Source organism: Macrobrachium nipponense, chromosome 33 (assembly GCF_015104395.2).
Source record: "Macrobrachium nipponense isolate FS-2020 chromosome 33, ASM1510439v2, whole genome shotgun sequence".
NCBI lineage: Eukaryota > Metazoa > Arthropoda > Malacostraca > Decapoda > Palaemonidae > Macrobrachium > Macrobrachium nipponense.
In genome coordinates this window covers 55221457-55237074 of record NC_087219.1, presented here as the reverse complement: position 1 = coordinate 55237074, position 15618 = coordinate 55221457, and the positions used below count along the sequence as shown (strand labels likewise).

Sequence of the window (15618 nt, the reverse complement as noted above, 5' to 3'; positions counted from 1 at the left end):
ACTGCGGCCTAACCCTCAGGTCAGGCTAGCACTTCCTCAGCCCCTATGAAGATCCAGGCTTCGAAGGGTACTTGCAGGACTACCCAGCCTTCTTCCTCTGCTAAGAAAGGCATGCAATCATGTCCCTTTCTACCCTCTTTCCAGTTGGGAAAAAGGGGGCAAAGGTAAGAAGTAGAAGGGAGGATGCTAGGGGCAGCATTCCCCTCATATTCCAAAACCGGAGGACAACCTTGATGTTTACACCTTCCCTCTGTTTTGACTGATTCACAAGGTGATTAGCAGGGAGTTGATCACCGCAAATCCCCGGGTGATTTTAGCGGCTCCCAAATGGCCGTTTGGTATCCCGACCTGCTAGCTCTGCTGTCCAAGGCACCAGGAGAGATTCCTCTAAAACCCAACCTTCTCTGCCAACCACATGAGGAGTGGTTCCATCAGCCAATACAGTCTCTGTGTCTTCATGGCTGGAGACTATCCAGCATCTCTTGTGAGTGAGAGGTTTTTCTCACCACACAGCAACAGATGGCTAGATATCTCAGACAGTTCTCTGCAGCAGTGTATAGGCAGTCCCCTGTTATCGGCAGAATCGGTTAACGGCGATCTGGTATTTTTGTGCTTGACTAACCCCATAAAACTGGTGATTTATGGCGCAATAATAGGCCAAGTTTTGGTTATCGGTGCCATAAGGTGCCAATAATAGAGTTATGGCGCCTTAACATACCTAACAGAGCCACTATTAACTGGTTATCGGTGCCATTAACCTACACCAAGTTTCAGTTAATGGTGGTTTTCGCCTATCAGCACCCCACCGAGATGGAACCCCGCCGATAACCGGGATTTTGTAGCAAAAACTTAGAACCTATCAGTCCATGACACCAGGTTCAAGTCCTTTATGTTTCCATCCCTGGTGGACTGTTGATAATGATCCAGATGAGATGCTACATTGTTCTGTTAGAGTGCTGTGGTACTATCTAAAAATGACTTGACATCTAACCTGCGTGTAGATAACTCTTCATTAGTACTGGCTCGTCCAAGAAAGAAGTGTCCAAGAACACAATTTTTTTCTGACTTCATGAGACAATCAGGAGGGCGTACTCTGCAGCTGGCAAAGACAACACCGATAACTTTTGCCCAAGAGCTCATAAATTGAGAGATATTGGTCCAACTCTTGCATTCCGGAAGAGTCTGTCAGTTCCTCAGGTACTGAAAGCTGGGAGTGTAATATTGACAGACTACCTTTACATTTTTCTACCTTCAGGACATTGCCCACAAGTCCTTGGACACTTTTTCCTTGGGACCTATGGTGGCTGCTCAACAAGTTGTGTAGCTTACCCAGCTCCTCTAAGAGGACAGGTAGCATCTCACTTAAAGTGTTCAGTTATGGAAGTGAGAGTGACTGCATGAGTGACTGGCCTCTCCTCCTCCTTCTCCTTCCTCGTTCATGCTTCTTTCTCTTCCTTTGGGCAGAGCGGGATTTGAGCCGACACATGCTGGACCTGGTGGCTGATGCATATTTGCCTTACTGTCACAGATTTTTAGATTCATCCTAGCCTATTTTCGTATGAGGTCACGATTCCCTCACTCATTCGAAAAGGCCCAGAAATCTGATGAGTGATCATGCAGTTCCTATACTCCGATCAATATGTCAGGCATGGTACTCTTTTTTGCTCTCTCAGCCAGGAAGAGAAACCCAAGTGTGGCAAACTCCAGTCAGTTCAAAGACTCGCTCAGATCCTCCCTCCAACAAGTGAGTTTTCCTAATGTAAAGGACTGATGGTTTGTATATCGTGTAGGAACAAATTACAAATTTTTAAAGTGATTTGTATTTTTCTTAACCAAACACACCTGAGGTCCTTTACATTTATATTTCATGCCACCTCATGCCACCCCTCAATATGATACCTGGGGCGAAAGGCAAATTGCAATATTGCAATACACCCCCTGAACACCTGAATAAGCCCTGGTCACTTACCAGCCCGAACCCTCATTTATTAAAAATTTACCAAATCTTTGGTTAAAATAAACGATCAGTGTTGCCAATCTCCTGGCAAACACCCTCGTTACGTAGTTACCAGCCCACCGCTGGTAGCCCTGCCTCACGGGCTGGTCACACCTGCCCTCTCACGTCAATCACTTTTCGTTCGCGGTGGAGTACAGATGTATCCACAGCGAACTCCTTTTTGGTCTTGCCCGGCCTTCATTTGCACCTTTGATTTGATTGATTTTGGTGACGAATTACGCATCCCTTTGGATTACGGTTGGATTGCTCTTAATACCTTGTCATTAGACATTGATTCTGCAAAGGAAGAAACAACACAGGCTACGACAACGACTACTGCATTCTCGGCCACGACATCACAGAAAACGACGAGCGGAAGTTCAACAACGTATCGTCTTTGCCAACAATGCAAGAAAAGGATGAGTACCCTAAGACACGATAATCATTCCTTATGCGTAAATTGTAGGCCTGTTCAATGTAATGTCAAGACCAGATGTATGGAATGTCAGGAGTGGTCTTTGGACCGGATGTTAGGGTATCTCAAACATAGGAAAGGTCTCGTATTAAGTAGTAAGCGTAGGCAGGAAGAGACTAACGTAGACCAAGATAAAGACTTAGAGACAGCGCTCTTTAAGAGACTCGAGAGTAGGCTGACATCGAGTATGACGTCTCTGTTTACCGATTTTATGTCAAGATTAAGTGAGGGTAGATCGAGCAATAGGGGTACTGAAATTACTAATTGTTCTTTTCCAGCTCCCCTGCCTGTTCCAGAGACAGCCCTAACCGGTGCTGGGGGTTATGGGGATCCGCAAGCCCACAGGGCAGGATCCGCCGTCCCCCCTGGCGCGGAGCAGGCAGTGTTGGCAGCAGATTCCCCTTCCCTCGATGTGTAAGTTCTCAGGATGATGAAAAATTAGGTCAGATACAGACGAGTAGGGATAATAGGCTACATAGTGTTTAGGAAGAGAAGTGCAGGTTTCTTCGTCTTTAAGGTTACTTTCCTCTACTTATACGATACGATAATTGTTAATATCAACTAATTCTCCGTTCAATACATATTGACTTACGATATTCAGTATAGAGGGAAATCGAATAAAATTAACTACGGCTAGCCTAGTGTTCACGATGATATATCGTATGCATATTCAGTAGCCTAGCCTAGCCTAAAGTATTCGCTGTACTACATATCGGTAGTTATTTTTATAGTGGCTAACGCTGTAGGCTCAAGGCATTCTGACTCCGGATAATTCAGTACAGGTGTAATTGAAAACGAACGAGAATCCGATCTGAGGATAATTCAGTATGAATGTAATCGAACAGAATGAAGATCGGATTCTGTCCGACTAAAGCATTATAATTGTATTATATGTATCATCATATTAGCGTAGTATAAACACTTAACTCGGCAGTCATTCACGCTGGAATCAGCGGATGACGAATACGGGTTTGCGTCGCCGTATCCATATTCTGTCCTGATTGGCTAGCATGACTAACGTAACAACTCTTCCTCACTTATGCCAGGTTTGTACAAACGTCTTGAAGGAGACGTGTGTTCATCTATGTTGACATTTAACATAGTCAATAAGGTATCTATCTTGTGGTATATAATCAGATGTCAGATATAAGGAATTCGTATGTATGACGTCTTCATACGTTTAACAGACTTATTGCCGTCAGTAATTACATTGCGTTTATGTCAATTGCAGTCACAAATTATTACCAGTCGTATTATCAAATTACAGTGACAACTGAAATTAATATTAGGCCTGATAAAGTTAATTTAATTACCTTAAAATATTAATTTATTACTTTTCAATTAAATTACAATTACACTAGCTTGTCGTCAAACAGCACTATTGTAAGGAGGTGTGGTTTAGACAGACAATTATGCCGGCTAGTCTGTTTTTTCCTTGGCTCCAGATTCAACCATATCACTTGGTCTCGGCTAATGTTTTTGTCCCTAGTTAGCATATTAATGAATATCTGGATACTTAACTTATGGAACAAAGTCATACTGTTCGTCTTACGATGTAATTAAGGCCAAAATTTGACTAATACGTCTCATTGGAAGCTAGTTTTTCCCTCGGGTTAGATGGCGTTAAATTTAGGATTCCGTTCGTTTTCACTTGTTTTCTTAGGTATTACGAACCTTAAATTTATATACTTTATTAATCCTTTGTTGGTGTGAAAACAACAGCAATGAGCTCTTTCATGCTATTAGTTTCTTTTCCACGGCTGCATTTGAATTCATACAAAAGCTTGGGACTTCTGTCCAGGTTGCTGATGCATGTAATTTTGCCTTATTAGCTTCAGCTACATTTATAACATGAATACAGTAATTACCGTTGCACGCGGATGAATACAATAACGGATGTTGCTATCGGATTCGATTACTGTTGCACGCGGATCAATATAATAAAGTGATGATGTTATAGGAGTCGATCGCATTAGCAACAAGTTCTCGTTCGGTTGTTCATAGCTGTACACAGTTATACGAGTATACGTATTATCGTTAAGATAATTCCTTTTTAACTTAGAAGAGGGTGCAATTTACGGAGGTGGAGATGTTAGACTATGGTAATTCTCTCTCTCTCTCTCTCTCTCTCTCTCTCTCTCTCTCTCTCTCTCTCTCTCTCTCTCTCTCTCTCACTTCCCTGATTTCATATTCTCTCTTCATCCAAGACGATTGTATTTCTCTCTCTCTCTCTCTCTCTCTCTCTCTCTCTCTCTCTCTCTCTCTCTCTCTCTCTCTCTCTCTCTCTCTTACTTTCCTGATTTCATATTCTCTCGCTCTCCTAACATGACTCATTGTGCAACAGAGAGGTTTTTCTTCCTGTTACACCTTTTCAAACTTTTCTGTCAATTTCCCTTCACCGCTGACTGACCTCATAGGTCCCAATACTCGGCCTTTGGCCTAAATTCTATTTTTAAACCCAACAATCTCGCTGTCTGAGTTAGAATTGGAGTAGGGAGCGAATATTAGGGATATGTAGAAGGTATTCATGATATGATATATCACGAGAGGATTGTAAGTATTAGGACAGATAGGAAAGAACTTGTCTGGGTCTATCTGAGGGTATTCTTCCAAGTGCCAACCAGGCAGAGAACAGACAGGCAGGTACAACACTACAGGAGAGGACATCACTACGAACGACGACACCTTCGCAGACGCACCGATGGACATGGTTTTCTCCTCTGTACATGAGAGGCCTAAGGCCACATGGGAGGTCTTCAGTTTCCCTCCATACATGAGAGGCCGAGAGCCACATGGGAGGTCTTCAGATTCCCTCCATACATGAGAGGCCGAGAGCCACATGGGAGGTCTTCAGTTTTTCCTCTACTCAGGTGAGGCACATAGCCAGCTGAGAGGAAACAGGTTTGTATCCCTCCCGCACTCAATGAGTTTTGACCTTAAAGTAGAGGTGCAGGGAGTTTTTCCCTCCACATATGGGAGGCCTAGAAGGCCACACATGGGAGATTAGTTTGGACGAGTGGCAAATGAACTTGAGACTGACTCGCGTACTCAATTATATTGACTGACAACTGGTACAGTAGAGGGCCGGGCAGATTTGATTCCCCACCTCCAAATTAATGTTGTTAATCGGGCTTATTCAGGTGTTCAGGGGGTGTATTGCAATATGAAGTTTTTATTGTAAAACTAATATTGAAATACCTACCTGAACACCTGAATGATTCCCACCCTCCTCCCCTCTCATACCGAGTTATTGAGTTATGATTGACGTGAGTGGGCAGTTGTGACTGGCCCGTGAGGCAGGGCTACCAGCAGTGGGCTGGTAACTAGGTAACGAGGGTGTTTGCCAGGAGATTGGCAACACTGATCGTTTATTTTAACCAAAGATTTGGTAAATTTTTAATAAATGAGGGTTCGGGCTGGTAAGTGACCAGGGCTTATTCAGGTGTTCAGGTAGGTATTACAATATTAGTTTTACAATAAAAACTTCATGTTTACATCTGGGCAGGCGAGGACTCTCACCTACCGTATGGTAGTTAACTGCCTAACCACCTTGTTTGAAAATTTAACGGTCGTTTCCAACTACGCTGAAAGTAATTCCTGATATAAAGGACCTCAGGTTTGGGTATTTTTTATATTCTTAGCCTTTGAAAGATGTTTTTATCCCACTAAGATATTTTTTAATGTTTGAGCATTTTTATTTGGGATAGTTTATAGAAAACATGAATATTTTCAATTGAAGAATTTATAATCAACTCAGTATATTGTTCATTTAACATTCCTAAGGTGTATGTGTTCTATTAATAAGTTTGATTTTTTACAGACTTAAAACTGTTTTGTATAAAGTTAAATGTGAGTCTCATCTGGCTCATGCAGTTCCTCTCTTATGTCTGGTTTCAGCCATCAGACTTCGTTTATATAGGAGTGGGCTCAGTGGTTCTTTCAAATATCCCAACTTTAACTTTTATAGACAATGTACTTGCTCCCAGACATGTCATAGATCTCCTGCTATCTTCCTTGTTTCATCTTGTCAAGAATTTACCTCCTCTCTAATTCTACCACTGTCCAGTTCCTGTCATCTACCATTTGCATATACATAGTAGTAATAGTATTCAATTTTAACTTTCATTCCTTAAGATTTCAAACTCTAATGTCTATGCAGCATCCGTTTGTTTTCACCATCTAACATTGCTAGCTCACAGCCACTTTTTATATCTTTCAATGTCATGGAGGCATGTCAGCCTTGTTGTAGATCTATTTTTGCCCTAAACAAGTCACTCACCCATATGCATATTCTTGCTTAAGCTTCACTTTCTTCATGAAAAATTTCATCTATTCTTAACAAATTATCTTCTGCATGAAATATCTTTAGCATCTTGCACATCTTATAAAACTGAGCTATCTTCCATCTTTGAGTAGGTGGACAGCTTGATGACATCACCACATTTAGAACAACTATTATCTATTTGAGTTACCCTTTCACCTTAATCAATTTTCAATTCTGTAAGACAGTGGTGTATTTGACAAAAAGAACTGTTTCATATATGTGCAAATGAAAAATTTTTTCTGAGGTTCCTCTCATGGGAGTTGTTGAGACTATTGATTGAAAACCCTACAGAGACAAATCTTACCTCATAATATGGAAGAATATTTTTACTTTTATAGGTACGTATAGGTATGTGGTGAACACTGAACTGGAGTGTAGATTGTCTAAGGCAGTTACATCTAGTGAAAAAAAAAAGTTCATTTGAGGCACATAAGACTGGGGCTGCTTTATTGTGGGAGGTCTTGCCCAATGTAATCATTGTTTTCCTTGTTGTCAAGCTTAATTTAACACAGGCCTTTAGTCAAATCCTCTGCAAACACTTCATAATTAAGGCAGTAGTCTTGCAACTGTATACTGTATCCTGAAAAGTTGAATACGTATTTTGCATTTTCAGATGGAACGTTTGCAAACAGAGATTGAGGAACTTCAAGAACTTGCCAAAGATATTAGTGAAGGGAATGAAATGCAGCAGCTGGCTGACAGTGACCTGAAGGATGCCAAAGACAGGTTACAGTCATTGGAAGAAAAAGTGAGTACTGCACAGCTGAGTCTTGCCATCATTGAATACAAATGCTACTTATGTTAGTGGTATTTGAGCCCCCCATTTATGTGTTTGAAGGTTGTGTCCAAAGATATACCTTGGGAGACTAAAATATCATGGATTCAAGGTATTTGGTAAAAGAATTATATACTCTTTTTGAAGAAAGTTAAAGTTGACTTCAGTTGGTAGGTGATTCTGACCCTACAATGTAATATTTTTGCTAAATTCAAGATTCAAATCCCTGAAACTGTGACATTCATTGTTTCTCTCTCAAGTCAAGAATGCTTTACCAATAGCCATTTGGTTATGCATATGGATAGTGAATGCTGTAGATCTTTCACAATTAGTACTTTAGATTTCAGTCACTGTCCCAATAATCTAAGCTTTTGTTAAAGAATTTCACCTTGGCATGTAACTGACCATTTTACTATCCTTGTCATCTGAATTAAAGGATTTTGACGTAGGAAAAATCTATTTCTGGGTGATTGGCTCGTGTCGCCCTATGAAAGGATCCTTAATATCATTCTTTCTAGGCAAAATTAATCTAAAATTACCAGAGAAAAACAAAATTAAGAAAATGTCAGTAAAACTGACTCGCTCACTCTATAAAAGAAGTGTCGGTATGAGAATAGGGGCGAGTGGGATCACTACCACGAGACATTCACCATTTAGACCTTCCAATCAAAATCCCCACTAGAGAGAGCTGATACTAACGGGTGATGCGGCCGCTACTACTACTACTAGGGACGCCACGGACAGCAGCGCCCCTAGCGGTCATCCTTAATCTATGAACATCTTGTCCTGCAGGGAGGGCAAACAAATACAGGGTGGGTTTCATAGGGCGACACGAGCCAATCACCCAGAAATAGATTTTTCCTACGTCAAAATCCTTTTTCTGGGCTCAGCTCGTGTCGGCCTATGAAAGAGTACCAGAGAAACAGACAAGATGGGAAAAAGGACAAATGAAAATCAGTTGTAAAAAAGAGAGATATAATATAAGTGAATCAGATATATTACAGAATACACACTAAGTACTTAAAGCTAACTTATTCTAAACAATGACATAAAAAGAAAGCCAATAATATAAAGTACTTAAAATTAACTTATATTAAACATAGTAATATACAATAATGCAATGCAATTAAACAAAATAGATTCACTTAAATAAGGTATTTACATAATATACAAACACATTGTGTCCTACCCTCAGCATAAAAATAAGGGTAGGTACACTGAAGTACATTATAAATAAAAAAAAAGTACATAGTGTGGATGTCCCTAGCAAAAAAAATAAGGGACAATCCACCAATATGATCTCAGCGGCTAGGCTAGAGTATCCGAGTAGCATGGCGATAGGGTGAGGCATGTTGGACGAGGTAGGTAGAAAGGAGACCTGGATCTATACTATGACTACTATGCAGTATCAGGAGAAACAATGTTTCCCGCTGCTACTGCCAGAAATTTTTAAAGATTCCAAGGACTTTAGGTAGTGACGTTTAAAGACTGTCGGAGATTTCCATCCAGTATACTTTTTAAGATCCTCGAAGTTCATATGTTGAAAGTAGTTAATTGAGGTGGCTACTCCCCTGATGTCATGTGCTTTTGGAAATGAAGCAGGATTGGCTTGTTTAATGAAGTAAAGGATCTGTTGTCTAATTCCTTTTACTGATAAAGTACCACCTTTTTCTCTCATGAAGAGAGAACCTGAGGATCTTGAGGATGTGCGAGATAGAAAGGCTCTTAAAGTTGATACTGGGCAGAGAGAAGGATCTTGTGGAAGTGGGATGACTTTCCAAGGAGCCCACCTTGCAAGAGGATCCTCATTTTTAGCCAAAAAACTACGATCCGGAGCAAGCATAACTTCTCCTGAGGGGAGGAATTCCACATGACCCGCATCCCTGGATAGAGCCGACAGTTCTGAAATTCTGGCTCCTGAAGCTAGGCTTAATAAGAATAACGTCTTCCTAAGAAGCATTATGAATGTACAAGACGAGTTGTCAGTATCTGATGCTAGTTTGAGGACATCATTTAAGAACCATGAGACTGCAGTAGGCCTTTGAGAAGGTCTAAGTCTAGCACAGGCTTTAGGGATAGACATAAAGTAGATTCAGTTAGGTCTATCTGGAAACCCAACTGGAAGATCTTCTTCAAAGCCGATTTATGAGTAGTAATAGTGCTAGCTGCCCTAAAACCTTTTTCAAAACAACGGATCTGAAAAAGGATATAGCTAAGTTAACTGTCATGGTTGTAGTGTCTGATTCTTTCAGGAAGGATGCTAATTTTTTAACAGCTGAGTCATATTGTCTAATAGTTGACTCTCTCTTATCTGATTCTAGGAAGAGGATGTTTTGTGGATCAATGTTAGCATCTTTGTTAGCCGCAAACTTCATGAAGTCCATAAAGTTAGGGTCTGAAGAATTCCTGAGGAAGCGAACACAGTCCTCATTTGTACTGATTGTGACAGCTTGGGATTGGGAATCCGTTGAGGTCGGAGACCCAATTCCAGAAGCAGAGGATACCAGTTGCTCTTGGGCCAGTCTGGAGCAATCAGGGCTACTAGTCCCTTGAAAGTCCTCAGCTTGCTCAAGACTTTCAAGAGAAGATTCACTGGAGGAAAGACATAAATTTTTCTCCACTGATTCCAATCTAACGACAGGGCGTCCGTGGCATAAGCCAGAGGGTCCAGGTTTTGGGGGCCAGATAGCAAGGGAGCTTGTGGTTTGCTTGTGAAGCGAAGAGATCTACTTGGAGATCTGGGACTCTCCAGCATCCACTGGAATGACCTGTCGTCCAGGGACCATTCTGATTCCAGAGGGACCGACCGGGACAAAGCGTCTGCTATCACATTTCTTACCCCCGCCAGGTGAGTGGCGGACAGATGCCATTTGTGTTTGTCTGCTAGTGCAAAGATGGCTATCATGACATGGTTCACATGTTTGGATTTGGACCTCCTCTGTTGATGCAATGAACTACCACTGCACTGTCCAAAACTAGTCTTAGATGAGACTTTTTCGGGGGAAGAAGTCTCTTCAGGGTAAGAAATACTGCCATTGCCTCCAAGACGTTTATGTGGAGCTGGCGGAACTGAACTGACCAAGTCCCCTGAACTTGTTTGAATTGAGAATATCCCCCCCACGGACAGGAGGCATCCGTGTGAATGGTTAACACTGGAAGGGGGGATATTGAAGGGGTACTAGTTTGGCCAGGTTCTTCACTTTTGTCCATGGACGGAGCTGATTGCGAAGGATCTGTGGGATTACTGACAACTTGTCTCGAGATTTGGCGTTTGCTCTCGACCGCCAAACTCGGTTTATATCTTTCAGCCTTGCTTTCAGGAGGATGTCTGTCACCGAGGCAAACTGAAGAGAACCTAGGATTCTTTCCTGGCTTCTCCTTGATGTTTGTTTGCATTTGAGAAATTGTTTCACAGACTTGGCTATTTCTTTCCGTTTGACCACTGGAATTGACAGATTGTGGGAAGACAAATCCCATTGGATTCCTAGCCACTGAAAACGAGACTCTGGAGTAAGTCTGGATTTCGTCTTGTTTATCTGGAACCCCAGATGTTTTCCAGAAATTGAACTACCTTTTTCGTGGCTTTGAGACATTCCTCGACTGTTGGTGCCCAGATCAACCAATCGTCGAGGTATGCTGCTACCATTATCCCCTGAGTTCTCAATTGTTGAACCACCACTTCTGCTATTTTCGTGAATACCCTGGGGGCTACATTCAGACCGAAGGGCATCACTTTGAATGAGACGTCTGATTTCCTAGTTTGAAGCCTAGGAATGGGTGCGGGAAGTGCCTGGCTATAGGGATATGATAGTATGCGTCTGTAAGATCGATGGAGCATGTGACGGCTCCAACGAGGAGTAAGGTCCTTACCTGCGAGATGGTAAGCATTTTTGAACTTGTCGCAACGAATGAAAGAGTTTAGCTTTGACAAGTCTAAGATTACTCTTCTTTTTGTTGAGCCTTTCTTTTTTGGCACGCTGAATAAGCGAACCTTGAAATTTTAGATGCTTGACTCTCACAATAGCTCCTTTCTGAAGGAGTTCGCTCGCATATCTGTCAATTCCTTTGAAGGTTCCTGATAAAAGGATTTGATTGGAGGGGGATCTTTGATCCAACTCCAACCCAATCCCTTGGACACTATGCTCTGTGCCCAATTGCTGAACCCCCACCTGTGACGGAAGAGGAACAGCCTCCCTCCTACCTGGGGAGCCTCACTGTTGTTGGGCGGGTTGACCTCCACGCCCTCCTCTGAACTGCCTACCCCTTGTCGCTCTTCCTGTGCCACGCTGGCGAAAGTGGCCTCTCGCTCTGCTACCTCTCGACTGCCTATTAAAGGGAGGGTAAGCCTGACCTTCATACATAGGGTTAAAGGCCGGCGAGAGTGCGTAGGAGGTCGAGGGTTGCGACTGGGGAGACAACAGGAGGATGGGTTGGGTCTGTTTTGAGGTTGAAGGTTGTCCTGTTGGGTAACTGGGACGGCCTGAACGAACTGCTGTTGCTGCTGATGTTTTTGGGGTAAGGCTGGAACCTTTTACCAGACTTCTTTAGTTTCTTACCAGCAGCGGGGGCGGATTCTTGTTTCCTAGAGGAGATACCCCACCTAGCTCTAAGCTCTGGTTGAGCCTAGCAGCCTCATGGTGTACCTCATTCACAGCGGACTCTGGGAAGAGGTCCGCCCCCCACATGCTGGAAGCCAGGAGTCTATTAGGTTCGTGCCTAATAGTGCATTCCTGCAGAACGTGCTTTCGGCAGTTCCTCCTAGCTTGGAAGAAGTCGAAAGCATCCGTCTGAACTGTTTGAAGCTGAAGACTTGGCCAAAGAATCTTTAATAGAGGTTCTGTGCCATACGATAGAGCAGCCATCTCAGTGATAATTAGAGAGTTGAGGGATCTTCCAAACCTAGTTCGGGCGTCGAACTCTGCCTGGATCAAGGTATCAGGCAGCCTTGGAAGCTTTTCGCCAAACTGGTCCATTGCACAGTCCGGTTTGAGCTTACCAAGCGTGAATGTGGCAGGCAAGTTCTCCCACAATTCTCCGAAGGCTGGAAAGAGCGGAGAAGTAGAATCCGCTTCCCTCAGCTGTGGCATGGGCTCATCCTTGAGGACTGTCCTGAAATAGTCGCTTCCACTATTTTGGGTAGCTAACGGAAGAGCAAGCCTCCTCCTCCGTCGCAAAAATAGTGAAAGGACTCTTGAAAGCCTGGAGCTTAGTGTTGGTACACTCCCAGTCCTCAAGGCAGTGAACCCATTCCCGCTGAGCGTGCTCTCTACTATAAAGCACGTTCTCTCTGGAGATCTTGTCCTCCCTAGTGAGGGCCGCCACGGTCAGCCTAGCATATCCAATGAAAGGCTGAGTCAATCCCGGAGGATAAAACTCGAAGTCCTCAATCCTTCGAGTTCCACACTCCGGGACAGAGATCATACCGTCCTTGAATAGAGCGTAAGCGGCCACTCTCCATGGGTTATCCATGGAGAAGGCTGGTAGCGACTCATCAAGGAGGTAGCTGGAGAATGCCAGCACCTGCTACTGGGGAGACTGGATGAGGAGCCTGAGCAAGCCCAGCTACTCGGTCCTCATTCTCTCTAACTCTGTTAGAGAGATCTTGGATGGACTGGCCCGACTGACTAAGGGTGCTCGACAGCTGTGCAAACATCTGTTCGAACTTGGTTCCGAGGGCGGAGACCTGCGAGCCTACCATCTCTCCTACCTGTTGCATCACCACTGCTGAGAAGGCAGTGGGATCAAAGGTGCTCGGTCCCGCTACTCCAACCGGCGTTGCCGGAGTGGATGCGGTGGAGGCCGGAGAAGGCATTGGCTCAGCAGGAGCGCGAGCCTTCTCCTTAGAAGCCTTGCTTCTAGAGCTCTTGGAGTATGAAGAGCTCGGCTTAGCCTTCACCGCGTCAGCATAGGAAGTCAAATACTTCTTAACTGAAGAAGACGACGACGACTTTTTAGAAGTCGTCTTATGGAGGGTCTTCTGTTCTCTCTGTCCCTTCACCTTTGGGGGTACAGAGAGAGCGGGAGAGCGGGCAGGGATCTCAGATCCCGTAAAGCCTTGGAAAGAAGCAGTAGAAGGGACAGGAGAAGATCCAGGAGCGCCCAAGGAAAAGACCTTGGGCGCCCGACACACCTACCTCAACCAACAAATCCTCCGCACCTACCGCCATAGGCTCAATATTTAGGTCCAAGGTTGCGACGTCTGGGACCGGCTCTTGCGTGGCCACGGCCCCGAACGACTGCTGCACCTCTTGCTGGATGGAGGCGATGAGAGGGGCTGCAGAGATAGGGTCAACGTATCCTGTTGATTTGCCGCCGGGGAAGATATCTGGACGGCCAGCTTCTTATCCAAGATGTATGCTGGCCTTGGCGGCGTTCTTCCCGAAGCCGCCCACCCAAGCCTTCAGGGTTGCTAGGGCGACTTCCCTCACACCTTGGCGCTTTGAGCCGGGGAAAGGCGAGAAGGCGTCTATTTTTTGGGAAGTTTTCTAGTGGCGGGGACGGGTTTTAACTAGCTTATGACTAAGTGTTGTTAGTAATACTTTTTTATTAAAGAAAAAGTAAAGAAAGTCTAAAATCGACTTACCCCCCCCACCAGCTGACTGACAAGGTCATAACAGATGGCGCAGGCTTCCGGGTGCCAGACGATCATGGCGTTGTGGGTCGTAGCACACGCAGCGTGAGTCCTGCACTCATCGTGGGCGCAGGGTCGTACAGAGTCGCATTGCACCCTAGGACCTGACAGTTGGTAGCCTGTAATGAAAGATACATAAGCATCATGAGAACACTTACAGCCTAACAATTGCTCCGCTGCATGCCGGAGCGAGAAAGTTAGATTAAACCAGAGCCCCGCCATAATACGTGTGGTAACAAGATGGTTGGAGTTTGTCCAAGGCTACGCCGGAGACAAGAGAAAGAATCCAACCAGGTGTGGTGGTGAGAGATGAAACCACGACGGAAAACGACGGAGATGGTATACACACAGTTATATAATAATAAAATTCACCGTAAAATTAGGGTATATCCTTATATATAACGAAATAAATATCAATCTTTTCCCCCCGTCTACTAGAAAGTGCCCGGGTAAGAACAAGCTCTCCTCCGGTAGCGGAAAAAAGAAAAAAGGGAAGGATATAGTAGGCAAGCAATAGACCACTAGTAGTGACCACCCCGCCCGCCTGGCGAGCCAGACGAACTATAACCAAAGGTGCCCCGGCCCCCCCGCTGCGGCGGAAGGCTCCGTTCGTTATAGTAGGGAAAGGTGGGACTGAGCAATGGGGGGGGGGGGGTGGGGGGGGGTTCCCGGCGTAACGCGGCGGGAGAGAGAGAGGGGGGGGTGGCCTACTCCTCCCCGTCCCAACAACTACCCGCTCGGTGACCCGGTACCCGAAACAAGTGGTCGCCCTATACCCCAGCTGGGAAGAACCCCTGGCCTCCTCAGAGAAGGAGGGAGGAAGGCTACTGAGGTTGTCATGGCAACCAAGGGGTCCCCCAGACCCCTCCCTATACCTGGTAGGGAGGGAAGGGGAAGGGTAAGGTGCGATGGAACACGTGACCGCAAGTGGCCTAAGCCGCGATAGCAACACAACCGTGGGAGGGCCACGTGAACCAGGCTGTACCAATACATGGGACATGCACCTAGGCTAGCCCTAACACCCACCCTAAATAGAACTAAAATTACATCGTAAAAGGTGGAAAAGACACTTTTAGTAAAAGAAAAAAAGAAGCCCAGGAGGAGGCAAAACTGTTTTTTTTCCGAGGAACAGTATACTACTCGGAGCCAGCGATAGCCGATGAAGAGCAAGAGCCGGGATGCTGGGCCAGAAACACAGAATAGTCCCTAAATACCAAACTAAGAGAAATGGTAAACGGGCTGAACCTAGCTAAAAAGGTGATGTAAAAAACGATGAACGTGATATAGTAAGCCCATAAGTACAAGAAGTCCCAGTATGGAAGACTGGGAATTCTTAACATGAGGCAGCATGGCGCCGCCACGAGTCGACCGGGAAACCGTATATGACCTATTAGAAGGAAAATACTGGTCCCTGGAA

General features: G+C 44.5%; 1 protein-coding gene across 1 annotated transcript in view; it reads left to right on the top strand.

Annotated features, from left to right (window-relative positions):
- The window catches only part of LOC135203206 (peptide chain release factor 1-like, mitochondrial), a gene marked incomplete in the record, with an annotated part of 74117 nt that overhangs the window by 8773 nt on the left and 49726 nt on the right, over positions 1-15618 (top strand). Inside the window, 1 exon segment of the mRNA XM_064232959.1 lies at positions 7409-7543. Within this exon segment, the coding sequence (XP_064089029.1) occupies positions 7409-7543 (135 nt within the window).